The sequence below is a fragment of the Triturus cristatus genome, chromosome 7, assembly GCF_964204655.1.
Source record: "Triturus cristatus chromosome 7, aTriCri1.1, whole genome shotgun sequence".
Lineage (NCBI taxonomy): Eukaryota > Metazoa > Chordata > Amphibia > Caudata > Salamandridae > Triturus > Triturus cristatus.
This window is the reverse complement of record NC_140590.1, coordinates 543,019,894-543,034,839: the sequence shown is the minus strand read 5'-3', so window position 1 is coordinate 543,034,839 and position 14,946 is coordinate 543,019,894. Positions and strand designations below refer to the sequence as shown.

Sequence of the window (14,946 nt, the reverse complement as noted above, 5' to 3'; positions counted from 1 at the left end):
CCATCATTTGTGGTGGTGCATTGGATGGATTCCAGCACCGAAAATACTGCTTTTGAAATGGAATGGGTCAAGCCAGTAGCGGCTGCTACCGAACGGGCATGGGCGGGGTAGGGGGAGCAGAGGGAATAAAACATTTTTTTTTAAACACCTGGATGCGGCTGGCTAGCCAGCTTGCCACCGTCCTCTGCTCTTCTCCCGGGGCAGCAGGAAGCACGCAGCCTCCCAGACTCCCCTGACCAATCACAACGCTGCCTTACAGCGTTAATCACCTTAACTGGTGAATGGTCTGAGCGCCGTAATTTGGTGCTCTGACAGGGGCTGGGGGCTGGGCATGTTCTCCACCCAGGCTGTTATGCAGCCTGGGTGGAGAACATGCAAAGTGACAGCCAGACAAAATGTCATGCTCACTTCGGAAGTGCCTACCACTCCTCCCCCAGCATTTAAACAGCCCAACCCGCCCCGCCCCCCAACCAACTGAGCCAGTTTGCTTAAATAAAATGATAGTAACATTAAGTTATCATCATTTTATGTTTCAATTTTTTAATTGCTCAGTGGGGTGATGCTCCTCCACCATAGCAGAGGAGCCGCCCGTGGGTCAAGCCACACTTTGACTTCTCAAGCATGTTCTCTTCTGATTTACAGATCTAATTTCCCTGTGAAACACATGTACAATAGACATCCAATGCTGTAACCTGACTCATGAGAATTTTGTTCACAGACATGGATACTCATAGGACTGAATCCCATCCCCAAAGTGTAAGTAGCCCAACATTTCTCCTTCCTGATTTTCCATTTCTTGGAAAAGAAAACAAACCGTTCTCACGCCCTGTATTGTCGTTATCTGGTGAAAGTCAAACAGTACACAGTGTGGGCTGATCTACCCACAGGTATTGAAAGAGATACTGAGGGCAGAACATAAATGGAGTCTGTTACAGAAAACATCCCTCAGAACACACCGACAGTTTCATCCTCCATGCTTACTCTTGTGAAAAGACTACTGTACAGCAAATACGAGGGACTAACAAGCGCATAATCTTTCTGAATTCTGCAGTGGTGAGTGCATATAGGGAAATCTTCCTGAACGCTCTTTATGTCAGACATGCATCCAGTATTCCTGGCAGAGATGGGCAGCAACATAGCGGGAAACAAACAATGGAAAGTTAAATATTAAAACAATCCCCCCAGTCCTGACCGACCACTATTGAGACTCTGATAGACTTACTACTGCGGGAGATAATGCTCCAGGGATCTCCACCAAATCTTGAAGTTTGGATTGTTTCACATGTATATCTTTAAATCTTTCTAAAGGTTACAGCTTACTAGTTATACCTAGAAAATAGTATAAATTAATCCTTTAGCCCAAATAAGAATAAAACCTCTACAGGATAGACCTGACACAACCCTCCACATAGAGATCTGGGATTCTTGTCTTGTGCAATTTTGGGCTTGTATAAAGTTTGCTGTTTGCTTCCAAGACATTCCTATAAGTAACATTTTCAAATCTGCAGTATGCTGACATCTCAGACTGTCAGAGCTTGGTTCCCAAATTACAGTCCTAATATCTGGAAGAATGAGCTTCTGTAATGGTGCCCTTGGATAATGTCTGCGTCTGTAAGCTTTGTGTCACAGAACCTGAAACTCCCAAATATCCTGAGATAGCCCTACTCTCTGTGGGTTCTAGACTGTGCCGAAAATAAATATCTGTTCTTATTGCACCATTATGATGATTATGTCATAGCTATTGAGAGCTGTGTTTTTCCTGGGCCGCCTGATGTGGGCCTAAATTGAGGCTTAGAAAAGAGAGATGGTTGTGGTGGTGATTCTTCTACTTTCCACACAACTCACACACTCAATTCTCCTATCTCTATAACAACCCTCTGCAGTCCCCTTCGGCCTGCTCCTTTTCTTCTGCCTCAGAAGCCTCTCTTCCACTCCGTTCCCTATGCAGTATTGCAACCTATCCCGGGAAGCTATGCCCTTTCCACCTCCGATCATGACTGCTTTTGCCACAAATATCCCCCTTGCTACACCTTATGACACAAGTTATGCAGAGGTACGGTGCAGCAGTAGCCAGGAAGTTTCATTAGGAGCCAGGGTCAAGGGGCACTTGTCTCAATCAGCGACTCTAGAAGTCCCTCCTGCCCAGAAGATTTAGTGGTTCTTGCTGCTGTTTCCGTAACAAATGCTTTGTATGGAACAAGGTTATTAGACTTGAGCCCAACCTGGTGGACCAGTGGATCATGCTTCATCTGGTCTCTACCCTTTGAGCTTTTTGATTTGGGCGACCCTGCCAAGTAACTAAGCTCCTGCGAGCATAGCTCTGCAGGCCACTGAGACACGCAAGCACCCCAACCCCTTCAAGGTGGTGATCCTCAGAGAAAACTACTGACAGGATGACTGAAATTCTGACTGCCAAATGCAAGACCAGAATCAGATTCTGGAACGTACGAACTATGTATGGCAGGAAAGCTGGCTAAAGTTACATCTGAGCTGAGGCACTACAACCTACACATCTTGGAGGTCAGCTAATATAGGTGAACCTGCAATGGCAGAATGAAAACCGCCATATGAGAGACTGTTCTGTACTCAGGATGGTATAGTGACCAGTATCACAGAGGAGCAGCCATCATCCTGATTAAGGGGACAGATAAATGCCTAAATGAGTAGGAGCCAGTCAACAGCAGACTCATAGCAGCCATGTGTATCCGGTGCTATGCACCAACAAATGGCATAGAGAAAACAGACATATTGTAACAATAGATGGAAGCTGACCTTGAAGCCGTGCTGAAACATGACCTGAAGATTGTAATGGGAGTCTTGAATTCTAAAGTTTGAAAAGACAACACAAACCATGACACAGCCATGAAAAAGGAAGTTTGTTAAACAATAAATAACAATGTAGAAAAACTGTTGGAATTTTGTGCTGCCACAAATCTGGTCTTAGGATAGACTCTCTTCCTCCAACATGATATTTACAAACTATTTTGCTGCTTACCCAGTGGCAGAGACAGAAACCTGATGATAAGCGACACCTGGAGACGCTCACTGCAAGATGTCTGAGAGAGGAGGAGAGCGAATGTTGGCAGTGATCACTATCTAGTGAACACTCTTGTGAAGCTGAAGCTCAGAAAACAAAACATCAGGAGTATTGTACTGCGATATGGCAAAATTAAATGACCAAAAACCGAGAAGGCATTCATCTCACAAATCAAAAACCGGTTCCAACTCCTGGCAGACATGGAAGATCAGTTTAAGCCAGCTGCAGACGCAGCTAACAAGAAATGGGAACATGTCTCTTCAATATATGTGAAAAGCAATGAAGCATGCCTGTGGACCAAGGAAGAGGAAGAAAGGACCACATTAACCCTTCCCCAGCTTAAATATGTGATAATGTAGGAAAGAAACAGCAAGTGCTTAACTCTTAAGAAAAAATATATCTGACAAAATGTATTCTTCAAAACTCACTTAAAACGTAATTACAAAGTTCCACACCTTTGTTTAAAAATGTTGTCACTTTCAGCCATTTCTCAGCTGATCTTATACATTTATATGTTCATCATATATGTGACTTACAAAAAGTAAAGACAACTTCAAAAAAGTTATTTTCATGTTTGTTTGCGACTGCCCTATTTTTTTTGGTAAAGTACATATGCTTTCAGGAGGCAGCATCTGATCACAAACTTCATGCACCATGTTATCAATTTAAATATGTTACAAATAATTGGCTTACATATAGTGCTCAATTTGTAAAAAATAAATACGTTTGAATCCCCAAAACTTCTGTTAGGAGTTTGTCGCCCATTGCCACAGGTGGTGAGATGGAATCAAATTTCCCCCACTGTCATCACGCTCTGCACCTTGGCTACTGGCTCTCTTGTCTTTGTTACTCCAGTCCTCTCTATAACTCTTCTCTCCTCTTTTATATTCCTTTATTTTTCTTTTCCAACCTGACCCAATCACTCTCCGTAACTTCTCGCCTGTCTTTATCCCTCTCTTTTTTTCCCCTTTGTGGCAAACTCTTTCCTCTTTTCCTTTCTTGCCTCACCACACCACATCTTTCTCTCTTGTTTTCCCCTCACTATATCTATTCCTGCCACCCCTTCACTTCCTTCCCTTCTCTTGCTTTCTCTATGCATATCTTTTATCCTCTCCTCCCTTGTCACTATCCATTTGTGTTTCCTCTTTGTATTGTTTCACTGTCCATCTCTTTTCCCCCTTTTGTCCTATCCATTTCTTCCTCTTTTCCCTTCTGTCCCTATGCCTCCTTTCTCTCTAATTTTCCTCTGATCTCTCTAGTTTTCCCGTCTAATTTCTCATCTGTCTTTCTCTCTTTTACCTCAGTCCCTACATTATTTTCTATATTTGAACCAGTGTATCTATCATGCTGTTTCTTTTTGTGTGTACAAAAGAGCAGGGAAAGGTCAGTGCACTAGGAGCCTTCACCAGTCAGACTAGTGTAGTGGCAACTGAATTAAAGGTGTGGTGCAGTGAGCCAGGGACGTGACCCTCCTGCATCCCCAATGATGGGGAAGAAACCCAAAAACATAAAAGACCCAAAATGTCTCTGCACTCAAATACTGTAATAAACTACTTATTGATGGAGATGTGTATCCAGAATTCAATGCTCAAGAAAAAAGAAAAAAAATCCGCAATATATAATACTAGATGTCAACAATTTTATACAAATGACATGAACATTGCGTCTCCAAAATAAATCACGTTGCCAGTCAAGGTACTGGAAAAAGTGTTTTCCTTTTATTCAAGTTTTCTTTCATTAAAAATAGCACAGAATAGATAGCAGACGCCACGCGTTTCATCCCACACAGGACTTCTTCAAGGCGTTAAACATGTTTAAAATATGACACTTGGACCCACATGCATCAAAGCAAAAACCGGTCGCAAACGGGCAGATTCTCAGAATCTACCCCTTAGCGTCCGGTATTTTTGCATTTGGGATGCATCATCCCAAATGCAAAAATCGCAATTTAAGTAATCTCTAAATTGCGATTACTTAAATTGCGATTGCATTTAAGGAATCTCAAATTGAGATTCCTTAAATGCAATGCATTAAAGTAAAAATATTAGCGATTTCGCTAATAGGGGGTGCAAATTACCATGAAGTTGAACTTCATGGTAATTTGCAAAAACTTTGAAAAATGCACTAAAGTGCATTTTTCAAAGTTCCATTTTACACACACACATGCCCTTGGGGCATGTGTGTGTGCAAGATGTACTCATATGCAGATTTCAGGGGTGCAACAGGGTGTCCTTTTGACACCCTGGCACCCTTGAAATTGCATGAGCAATTTGCGATTCACTAATTGAGAATCGCAAATTGAGAAAGTCTTCCCATTCATTCCTATGGGCCTCTAGGCCCATAGGAATAAATGGGGAGGTATTCCTTAATTGCGACTCGCAATTTGCGAGTCGCAATTAAGGAATGTTTAGAAATCGCTATTTTGTAAGCGATTTCTACATGCATAGCCTTTTGCTATTCCTTATTAGCGAATCCTTATTTTTCGCTAATAAGGAATCGCAAATGGCATTGTTGATGCATGTGCCAGATAGATGCTTCTTGTCAGGCTTTCTGTGGCAAAACGATATATTTAATGATAAACCTCTGTAAGTTTCAAATACGACACACAGGTACTTCGTATCGGGCTCAATACAATCGAGAAAATATTTTAACTGATGAACGGGATATGTATCTCCTAATGTCACATTCTGATGTCCGGTTCCAGTTGTGTGTTTCGCTACCAATCTGCCATTATCTTTTTTCATCATACCCCGTCTTGCCTCCTCGCTATTCCCCTCAATCCTTTTTTCTTCTTGTCTTTTTTTTCATCAAGCCCATCTCATTTTCTCTCTAGTTACCGAGGTGTGCATCTCCTTCTCGCTGTCTTGTTCCCTATCCCTATGTGCTTCTCCCTCTCATTTGTCCAAGTTTCTTCGCTTTTTCCCTCTGATCCACATTGTCTCATTTGCTTAACTTCTCCTTTCTCTCCTCTTATTTAGTCTCATCCTCCTATATTCCCATTCCCAGCTTGCCTGCAAAGTCTGTTGGGATGCTCTAGTATCAGCTTTTGCTTCATAAAGATAATTAGGTCAGCCATGAACCCTTCTCGTCCCTCCAACAACTGCGGTTGCCCCACCCTATTATATCAATGTTTCCCTGTAACACTCCTTGACATGGAGGGGCAGGAACTGCACATTTCTGCCTGGAGCTAGAATCCCTCTGAGATGTTTTTATGGCTACCTCCTTTTACAGTTTTCTATCAAGTGCAAACCCCCTACTCCAGCTAGGGAGATTGCTGTTGGCAGTTCAGCAATAATGGGGTGGAGGCCTATGGGGATGAGAGGAAGTAGGAGGTACATATGACCAATCGAAGGGGGTATCATGCATGGGTGGTTGGTAAAGGGGTGCAGGGATTTGTGAGGGTGGGGGTGAGTAAGAGCCCAAGTGCAGGTTAACTCACTATAGCAGGCCTCTCCAATGAGTAGCTCATATGCTACTGCTAGCTCTCCAGCTGCCTTTGAGTAGCTCTCCTGTGTATGGTCCAGCCTACTAAATTAAAAGCTTTTGCTTGGCAGACGTAAAATATTTATACCAAAACTGAAAAGTGTGTATTCAAGATGAAAATGGGTGTATTTTCAGAAGTCATAAGATGATGTCTGGGGAAAATTGGTTGACTTTCCAAAATAATTTTAATGCTGATGTTTAAGTGCTACGTGTTGTGGCAGGAGGGGAGACTTATTGCTAATATTACTTTGGTACTACGAGCACTGCCGCTGTGGCTGTTATGTATTACCTAGGTAAACACATTACAGATTATCAGCACCTTTTTTACATTAGTGCTGCTGATCTATTGAGGCAATTACTGCTGGTAATCTTGCATAGGGTGGCCACTAATATAGTCTTGTTTGAAGTGGTCACTAATACAACACTAATAATATTAATATCGTAGGATACATTTAATTGAACATAAAGTAGCTCTTGTTACAGAAAAGGTTGGAGACCCCTTGCTCTATATTGTATGAAACTCCTATAGGTTTTAAATTGCTCTATAGTATGATCTATTTTCCAGTATCCTTGTTCTGTAATATTAATGCTTGGACTGTATAAAACCCTCTGTACAGCATACACCACACAGCACGAAGGCTCTTCTTCTGTAAAGGTTTCTGTACAGTATACTATAATGGGCCACTGTACAGTATATACCTTGTATACAGCATGATCACCCTACACAGTACACAGCCCACTCTGCAGTATGGCCCACTGTATAGAACGCACTCTGCGCAATATTAACCCATACAGAGTAACCTTCTCCTCTTCCCCAAGTCAACCAAAGAGGGATTATGTGCCAGTCACTCTGCCTTCTCCCCTGACTACTAAACAGGTCTGTGAGTCAAGTGTCTCCATTCTAAGCATTCCACATGGCAGGTTGTCTACAAAGTCTGCCAAATTCTGGGACCTGGACAACCCTCCAACAAGACAAATATAGGCAACTCCAAGCCAGGGACATTTGCCGACTCAGGACTGGGACTTCCTTGTGTTGACGGCCTTCAAGTGTCCCAGTCCCCAAATGAAGTACCAACAACCAGAGGCACATATTAAATACAGCTTTAATGTCACATCATCTGTTACCAACTTCATTAGTACTAAATGTTTATGACAACATTAAGAGCTCATAGCTTTATAATCATTATCCATATTCATAATTTTTATTTGTATGGCAAACATTTACTGTTACATACAGTTTCATACTATGCATTTGATTAAATGTTTAGAAATACATGGATTATAATTTAAGTACTGACTCACTTGTTTAAAACATTAACAACTTTGTGTTCAAACATATCATTAATATGTGTTTGATTTAGATATGAATACACACATATTTACATTCTTCTATGTACAGTATTCAGGCCTCGAAAAATCTACTTGCCCTATATTTACGACCTCTTGTCCTATATTTATGACCCACTTACCTGTTCTGGTGAGTTGACCAAGAACAGGTGTTGTGTTCACTCAAAGTGTATGAGCAATAAAGATGCCTTTAAATCTTGTTTTCATCTTGTCACATTTGCTCTGTGTTCAGAGACAGAGGTCAGAAGTCAGTTTACATCTTCTTATAGTTACTTTTCTTTCTCTGGCTGCAGAGTTCCAGGATTTTGTAAAGTGAACTGTCTGACCTGATGTACAAAGATTGTGAAATGAAAGGCTGTAGGGTGTCAGGTTTTACCAAACTCACATTTAGATAGCTAATAAGTCAACTGTACAAACATTTAAAAATATATATATATATTTCAGTACTTATGAAAGCCCATTTTTGTACTTGTGTGGTGGAAAAAATATGTTACTAGGATAAAAATAAATCTGAACACTAGGTTTTGAACAAATGATAAATATATTTTCTGAAACTCAATTTTTACAGATTGTTTATACACTATATAGTTTTATGAGTCAAGCTGCATGTTAGTGGGAAGGGTTTTTATTTACCATTTCAATGGGACATTTACTGTCTGTAAATGGCAGTGTGCTACCACATCATGCTTTAACAATATAAACGTGAGTTTTACAACATAAACGGAGAAACACTCCTGCCTCTGCCCTGATGGAAATTCTGTTATTAAACTAAGATGCAAGTCAGGGAGAATGTGTACCCGATATGTGGGCTAAATTCTTATTATACATGGAGCAAACGTTTAGTCTGTTTAATCAAATAAAATAGGTTTTTCTAGAGCAGAAATACTAAGCTCACATGTTTGAAGGCACACTCATATGTGAGAATGAAGAAAAAGGTGGCTCTGTAAAATAAAATATTTGCCTAGGATCACTCAATTTGAGACCAGTTTATGGGTGAGGTACATTACAGTTGGGTCAAGTAGATTGTTCAAGTTACTCGACCTGCAGGTAAGTCTAGTAACATTTTCATGCTTTTTCAAGACCTGGTATCACACCTTTGGCTGTAATCTAGGCTAACTTCTCTTACACAAGGGATATTAGAGGAGTGGCATTGATGGAGCGGGTAGTACAAAATGTTGTATACCTCCCCCATTTCTGCATGTTCATACTAATTAGAATAATGTATTAATTGTAATAATATTAATGTGTTTTGAGTGGTACCTAACCAACCTTACTAATGTATGAATTACACGTGGGATTTGCATTTTGCATGGCTAAAATAATTTGTAAACTAATATACGAACGCATACTAATACTAGAAAAATAGAATATTGCATGATATATGTTGCTTTTGTGACGTAAATGTAAGTTGCACCAGATGACATAATTGGGTGAATATAAACGCTTTAAATGTCGCCATTATGCTAGATAATTACACACACATAGGGGAATAAGTGAGGGTTAAACATTTATTCGTTATTTCCATGTTTCAATTACTTTTTTGTGTTTGTTTCGCTTAAGTTGACCGATTGGGCCTATGACAAATTGGCCGACCAACGTACACGACGAGACAGCTACCATTCCACGAGGTCTCAGACCAAGTGCGCATGCTCCAGGCTCCTGAACAAGTGGCCTCAAGATGACCTACACAGCCTGTACCCGAACAAGGTCGTGACTGGACTACGGCCAAGAACTTTAACAATGGACAATTTTGACAAACCGGATGGATCATGTCTGACAGTGTAACATCATAGACTTTGGGAAACCGAAACTGACGATCTTAACCAACCAATTAGAAGTGCCTAAAACTGACTTTCGTTACATTTTGTCATTAATTTCATAATAAAAGATGGTAGACTAGTGAGTTGGTTGTAGCGAACCTTTTCCTTTTCCTGACGTTATGCTGACGGAGAGGACAGTGACACTGCAGGACAGCTGTTTCCCTGAATCTTTGACAGACTAAATTGCTGCCCATTTTCCTGATGAATTGAGGACTCTTAAACTGATGGGCATTGATTGATGCGTACACGTTTATGGTCCAGACCCAATCTTTGGGACTGTAGCGTGCTGCATGACGACTTTATTGACTTAGAGGACGACTAATAGCCAGATTAGGTAAATATGGTGTTCTGTGATTTGATTAACGTTTTATTAAAACTTGCATTAAGTAGATAAACAATATTATTGATTAACAATTATTGATTGGGTTATTTATTGAGAAGAAATAGATTAAGATTTGAATTAAATGAAAGAGGATTAAAATCACTTTTTCAACTCGGCTAATTTGATCCATCGGCTAAGTGGAAGGAATATCTCGAGGTTCAGGATTAAGATGTGCTGGATTAAGGATATTTAGTGTATGTTTATGTAAGTAAATTTCCTTTAGGTTATAAGGTATTCTTTTCACGTCAGCGTTTTGAACACTTATCTCTCCCGTGAGAGCAGACCAATGAAGTGTTGGTGTTATGGGCCCCACCAATGAATGTATTGAGTGAATGCATTAGTGTGATATTTGATCTGTGACGAAGGGAGGATTTGAAATTCCACGCTGCATCAGCATCACTTCTTGCGACATACTTTTCCACAATGCCATTGCATGTTTTGTAATTACATTACGTATATCTAATTAGTCCTCCTATTAATGTATCTAGGACTTGTGCCCTGTCTGCTCAGTCAACTCCAGGACACAGGTTCACACTCTAGTGTGTGTATGCCAGTGACACGCCCGCCACACGTCTGTCTACCTGTGCATCCCCTCTCGGGTGCAGACAAGCTTGATTGAACGACAATGCGGCATGCAGTCTTGTAAGCCACTGACGTGACATGTATGATTGAGGATTGACATAACATGAACCTCGCTATAACATACAACGCATGGGAGCGCTGAAAGACCTGACTGGCTCCGTAGGAGCATCGTCTGGCTCTCAGGGACACGACCCCTACCTGTGAGGGACTTGGCCCCAACCGCCATGTAGGCCTTCCAGACGAAAACCTCTCAATTCGCGCTCATGACTTGTTTTTTAAGCACAGGAAGAAAAAAATACACGAACCCGAAGTGCCTCCACTTACGTCGGTGCTGGCCTCTGACAGTCGCGGGCCGTCCTCGTCGGAGCCGTCGCTGGCGGTCTCCATGATGCATTGGTGTTAGCAGCTGGGGTGAAGGCGTCCCGGACCACCTGTTCTGAAGGCGGACTGGCTTACTTGCGCTCTCCGTCGCAAGTTGTCGTCGTGGCGGGCTCGGGAGGAAACCGCAGGGCCCAGTTATCTCGATGAGTTTAACTCGACGAGGCGGGCGAACGGAAATCAGCTGGCGTTCACCAACAACCGACTTCCGTCCGCCCCATATCACTCTGAGCCGTGAGCAGGCCTCTCTTATAGTTATGTACCCGGAACATAAGGATCTGAGCCCTGAGGTATATTATACTCCACGCTCGTTAGAAGTTTAGGGAGGTAGATGAAACCTAAGAGAACACGACATCGCAATGGAATGCCCCGCGACATAGTTCCATTTCCGCTGCCAGGATAAAAGGACGACGCCTTGTGAGATGTCCCATGGGATTCGCTGTTTAGGGCCGAGGAGCCCTCTGAAATATTCCATTTCCCAAAAAGCACAAGGATATCTACCACCCGTTACAATATACTTACTCCCCCCTCCTAGGAATCCTTGTTGAAGAGAGTTTGACAGGTGAATTACAATACCCGTACTGGCGAAAAGAAAGATCACTCAGAGATAGATATCACCTTTCCCAATATTTTAAGTGGTATAAACGGGCGATGGTGGTGGTGGTGGGGGGTGGTCTAAAAGGGGCGTGGCTAAAGAAACATAATTATGAAGCCTTTCTAAACAGGGTGAGCTGTGAAATTAAGGGCGTGGCTTAATACGTGGAATACAATCCCGTACATCGCACTGTAGTGATGGTTCCCCTGAAATAGGGTGCACTGCAATGAGTTGATCCACCTTACTCCCAGATGATTATGTTCTGCCAAAACGGTGGGCTGATGGGATTTGTCTCAACTTAGTGGGCTGAACCTGTCTTCTTATGTTCTGCCAAAACGGTGGGCTGATGGGATTTGTCTCAACTTAGTGGGCTGAATCTGTCTTCTTCTCTTTAGCTCCCAGTTTCTTTACATTTTGACCGGCTCTCTCCTCTTTTGTTGTTTGTGTAGTTGTTGGGGGTTTGGAGTTTGCCTGGTCGTTAAAGATTATTCCCCTTAGACCCTCCATGAGTGTTTTTTGTTGTTAATAATTTTGATATGTGCTTCTCCGATGATAATTTCAGGTGATCGCAGAACCCAGGTTGTCGGCCTGAAAGTAGATTGTTTTCTTTTAAAAAGTTGGAAATCAGGAAGAATACCACTCTTTTGGCGAGTTTTCCTAAGACTAGGCAGTTGAAGATTGGCCTGCAATTGGCAAGGTTAGATGGTCTAGAATATGTTTCATGATAAGTGGTCTGATAAAGGCGGTCTTCAGTTTGGGGGAAAGGGTCTTGCATCTATAGAGTTGCTTAGTATGTACTTGTTTAGGCCATGGACATGTGATTAGAAGGATACGTTTGACATTTGTTGACAGTGTAAGGTCTGCTGATGATCCTGATGACCTGTTTGCTTTGATCAGTTTAATACATTCCGTGTCATTATATCTCTCTGAAGGGGGATAGTGAATGTTGCTTATTTACATCTTTTGATCTGCTGTTCCTGGTCTTTGTTAGTTGAGCATTTTTCATTTTATTCTGAAGGGATTTTTCCAATTTTTTTGTTTTTTGTTTTGGAGATGAGCGTGTTAGCAGTAAGCTTGTGTGAGTGTTGAATCTCAGTAGTGGTGCATGCTGGGTCGCTGACCCCTGAGAGAGAGAGCGAGAGAGAGAGAGAGCGAGAGATAGAGAGATACTTATGTAGTTCTTTGGAGGACATTCTACATTTGTGATCTGTGTGAGTAGCATAGTCTACGGTTTCCGTTACTAATTTGTACGACTTTGTTACATGGGTTGAACTGGTTCAAAACAGACAGAAGGCTATCGCTCTATTAAAAAATATGGTTTAACTTTATTGGGGCTATAGATTGATATACGAGACCACTTATCATTTAGTGCCTCCTTGTTTAGTTCCATGGTTCATACATAGTATTTTTTTGTAACATATTTTTATTGACATTTTCAGATTTAATATACCATACATCATTCACATCTTTCCAGTAAGTATGGCATAAAGTACAGTATGCGGTATTACACACCAACTGTAAATCCTGACGTAGAGTCCTCAGAAAGATGTTATGATCAAGTACGAGGCAGTGTGTGTATCCCATGGATACGCATGACTACTATGTCACGTGAACAGGGGTGTAACACAGGTTTAAACTAGGGGAAGGGCATGGAAATTCACCTCCGGACCGCGTGACCGAGTGTATAACTGTCGTGTGGGTGTGGCCCCTCGTAAACTCGCGCTTGGAACTCCTCTTAGGGTCGACCGGCAGCGGCATTAGTGTGCCCTATCCGGCTATGCAGGACTACTCTATTGGGGCAGATTGTGTGAATGTGTCATCTGTAGGGTCCTCGCCAGGGGTCCATTGCTTGAATCGAAATAGTAACATGGCCCATTCCATTGATATAGGGTTCTTGCGGGCCCCTCTCACTTCCTCCTCCCGTAATGTCTCCTCCTCTGCCGCCGCCCATTTATGTGTCGCTCCCACCCAAGCTGCCAGGGGAGGGCCAATGGTTCATACATAGTAAAGCCCTTTTCCCTTTAGCAGGTATGCACCGTCACTAGTTTTTTTTGTATCATTTTTTTTATTGAGATTTTCATATATGTACAGAACACCATAACCAACAAAACAGGCCAGTTAGTGTTACATCTAATCAACAGTTGCGGTGCTTGAGATGTCTTTCGTATACATACACAGTTAGCAGTGGGACCCGCTGGTTCACCTAGATATATACACACATTACATCATCCTCTTTATGTTCGGGGCCATCTTTGACTAGCATACCTACACATTTACATGTTAAGGCATAGCAGGTCTATTTAGTTGCGACAGGGAGTTATGGTATCAAACGTGTCTATACATGCCCCGTGCCAGGAGTCGGACACAATAACCAGCCTCCCCCCACACCGACACATAACGGAGCCCCACATCTCGGGTATTATGCGTCTGAGACATTTCCCTCCTCAGCTTCTCCCCTCCGCGCCTGAGCCCACTGCACAAATGGCTCCCAAATGTCCCGAGGACGGGAGGTCATCGGCATCAATTCCCAAAACGGGGTCAGTTGCGAATGCCCATAAGCCACATCCACCAACCATCCCTTCACCGAGGGCACCCGGCTTCTACCCCAATAAAGCGCCACCTGCCTTTTAGTGAAGAGAAGAAGTAAAGCATACAATTGGCGTGATTTAGGTGGAGTGTGCATTACGTAGCCCAGTATCCCCAGCTCAGGGGATGGGGCATCAGAGCGCCCAACAATCTGATTAACCAACATAAAAACCTGAGACCAAAATCCTTCAAGGCTTGGGCAGGACCATGCCATATGTAAGAAAGAGGTAGGCGTGCTTCTGCATCTCCAACATCCATCGTCCTCTCTGAGCCCCATCCTATGTAGATTAATCGGCGTCCTATACAGTCTATGCAGATATTTAAAATGTATTAACCGTAGTCTATAATTTGGAGAGAGCTCCGCTAGCTGCCCACAGCAAAAGGTACACTGTTCCTCGGATAGCGGAGGGTGGAGCTCCTCATTCCAATGTTGAAGGGATTGTGGTCGGACCACTGGCGCCGTGTTCTGCATCTGTCTGTACAGCCTAGTAACCAACCTCCGAGGAGACGGAGAGCTCACCAGGCCCTCCAGGGCCGGGGGGGCCGACGTAAAATCCTCACTTAGCGCGTGGCATGCCGCCCGCAGTCTCTGATACAAAAATAGTTCTGAGAAGTGTACCGTCTGCCCCTACGCTGCCACATGAAGGCGCATCTTCCGCATCAGAGGCGAACCAATTCCGCCTTCAATACATGGCAGCAGCGGGTTCCGTGCCAGCGACAGAGATGGGGCATACAA

At 42.7% G+C, this 14,946-nt stretch overlaps 1 protein-coding gene across 2 annotated transcripts in view; it reads right to left on the bottom strand.

The window, feature by feature from the left end:
- UNC13D (unc-13 homolog D) overlaps window positions 1-11,143 on the bottom strand; it is a 697,875-nt gene extending 686,732 nt beyond the window's left edge. Inside the window, exon 1 of one of the 2 annotated variants that reach the window (XM_085616967.1) lies at window positions 10,976-11,143. Coding sequence is in view for 1 of the 2 variants with exons in the window: in XM_085616965.1 (XP_085473091.1) it covers window positions 10,976-11,038 (63 nt within the window). In the remaining variant the exon portion in view is untranslated. The remainder of the gene's footprint in view (window positions 1-10,975) is intronic. The other variant, XM_085616965.1, reaches the window with a different exon arrangement.
- Window positions 11,144-14,946: the final 3,803 nt, after the last annotated feature.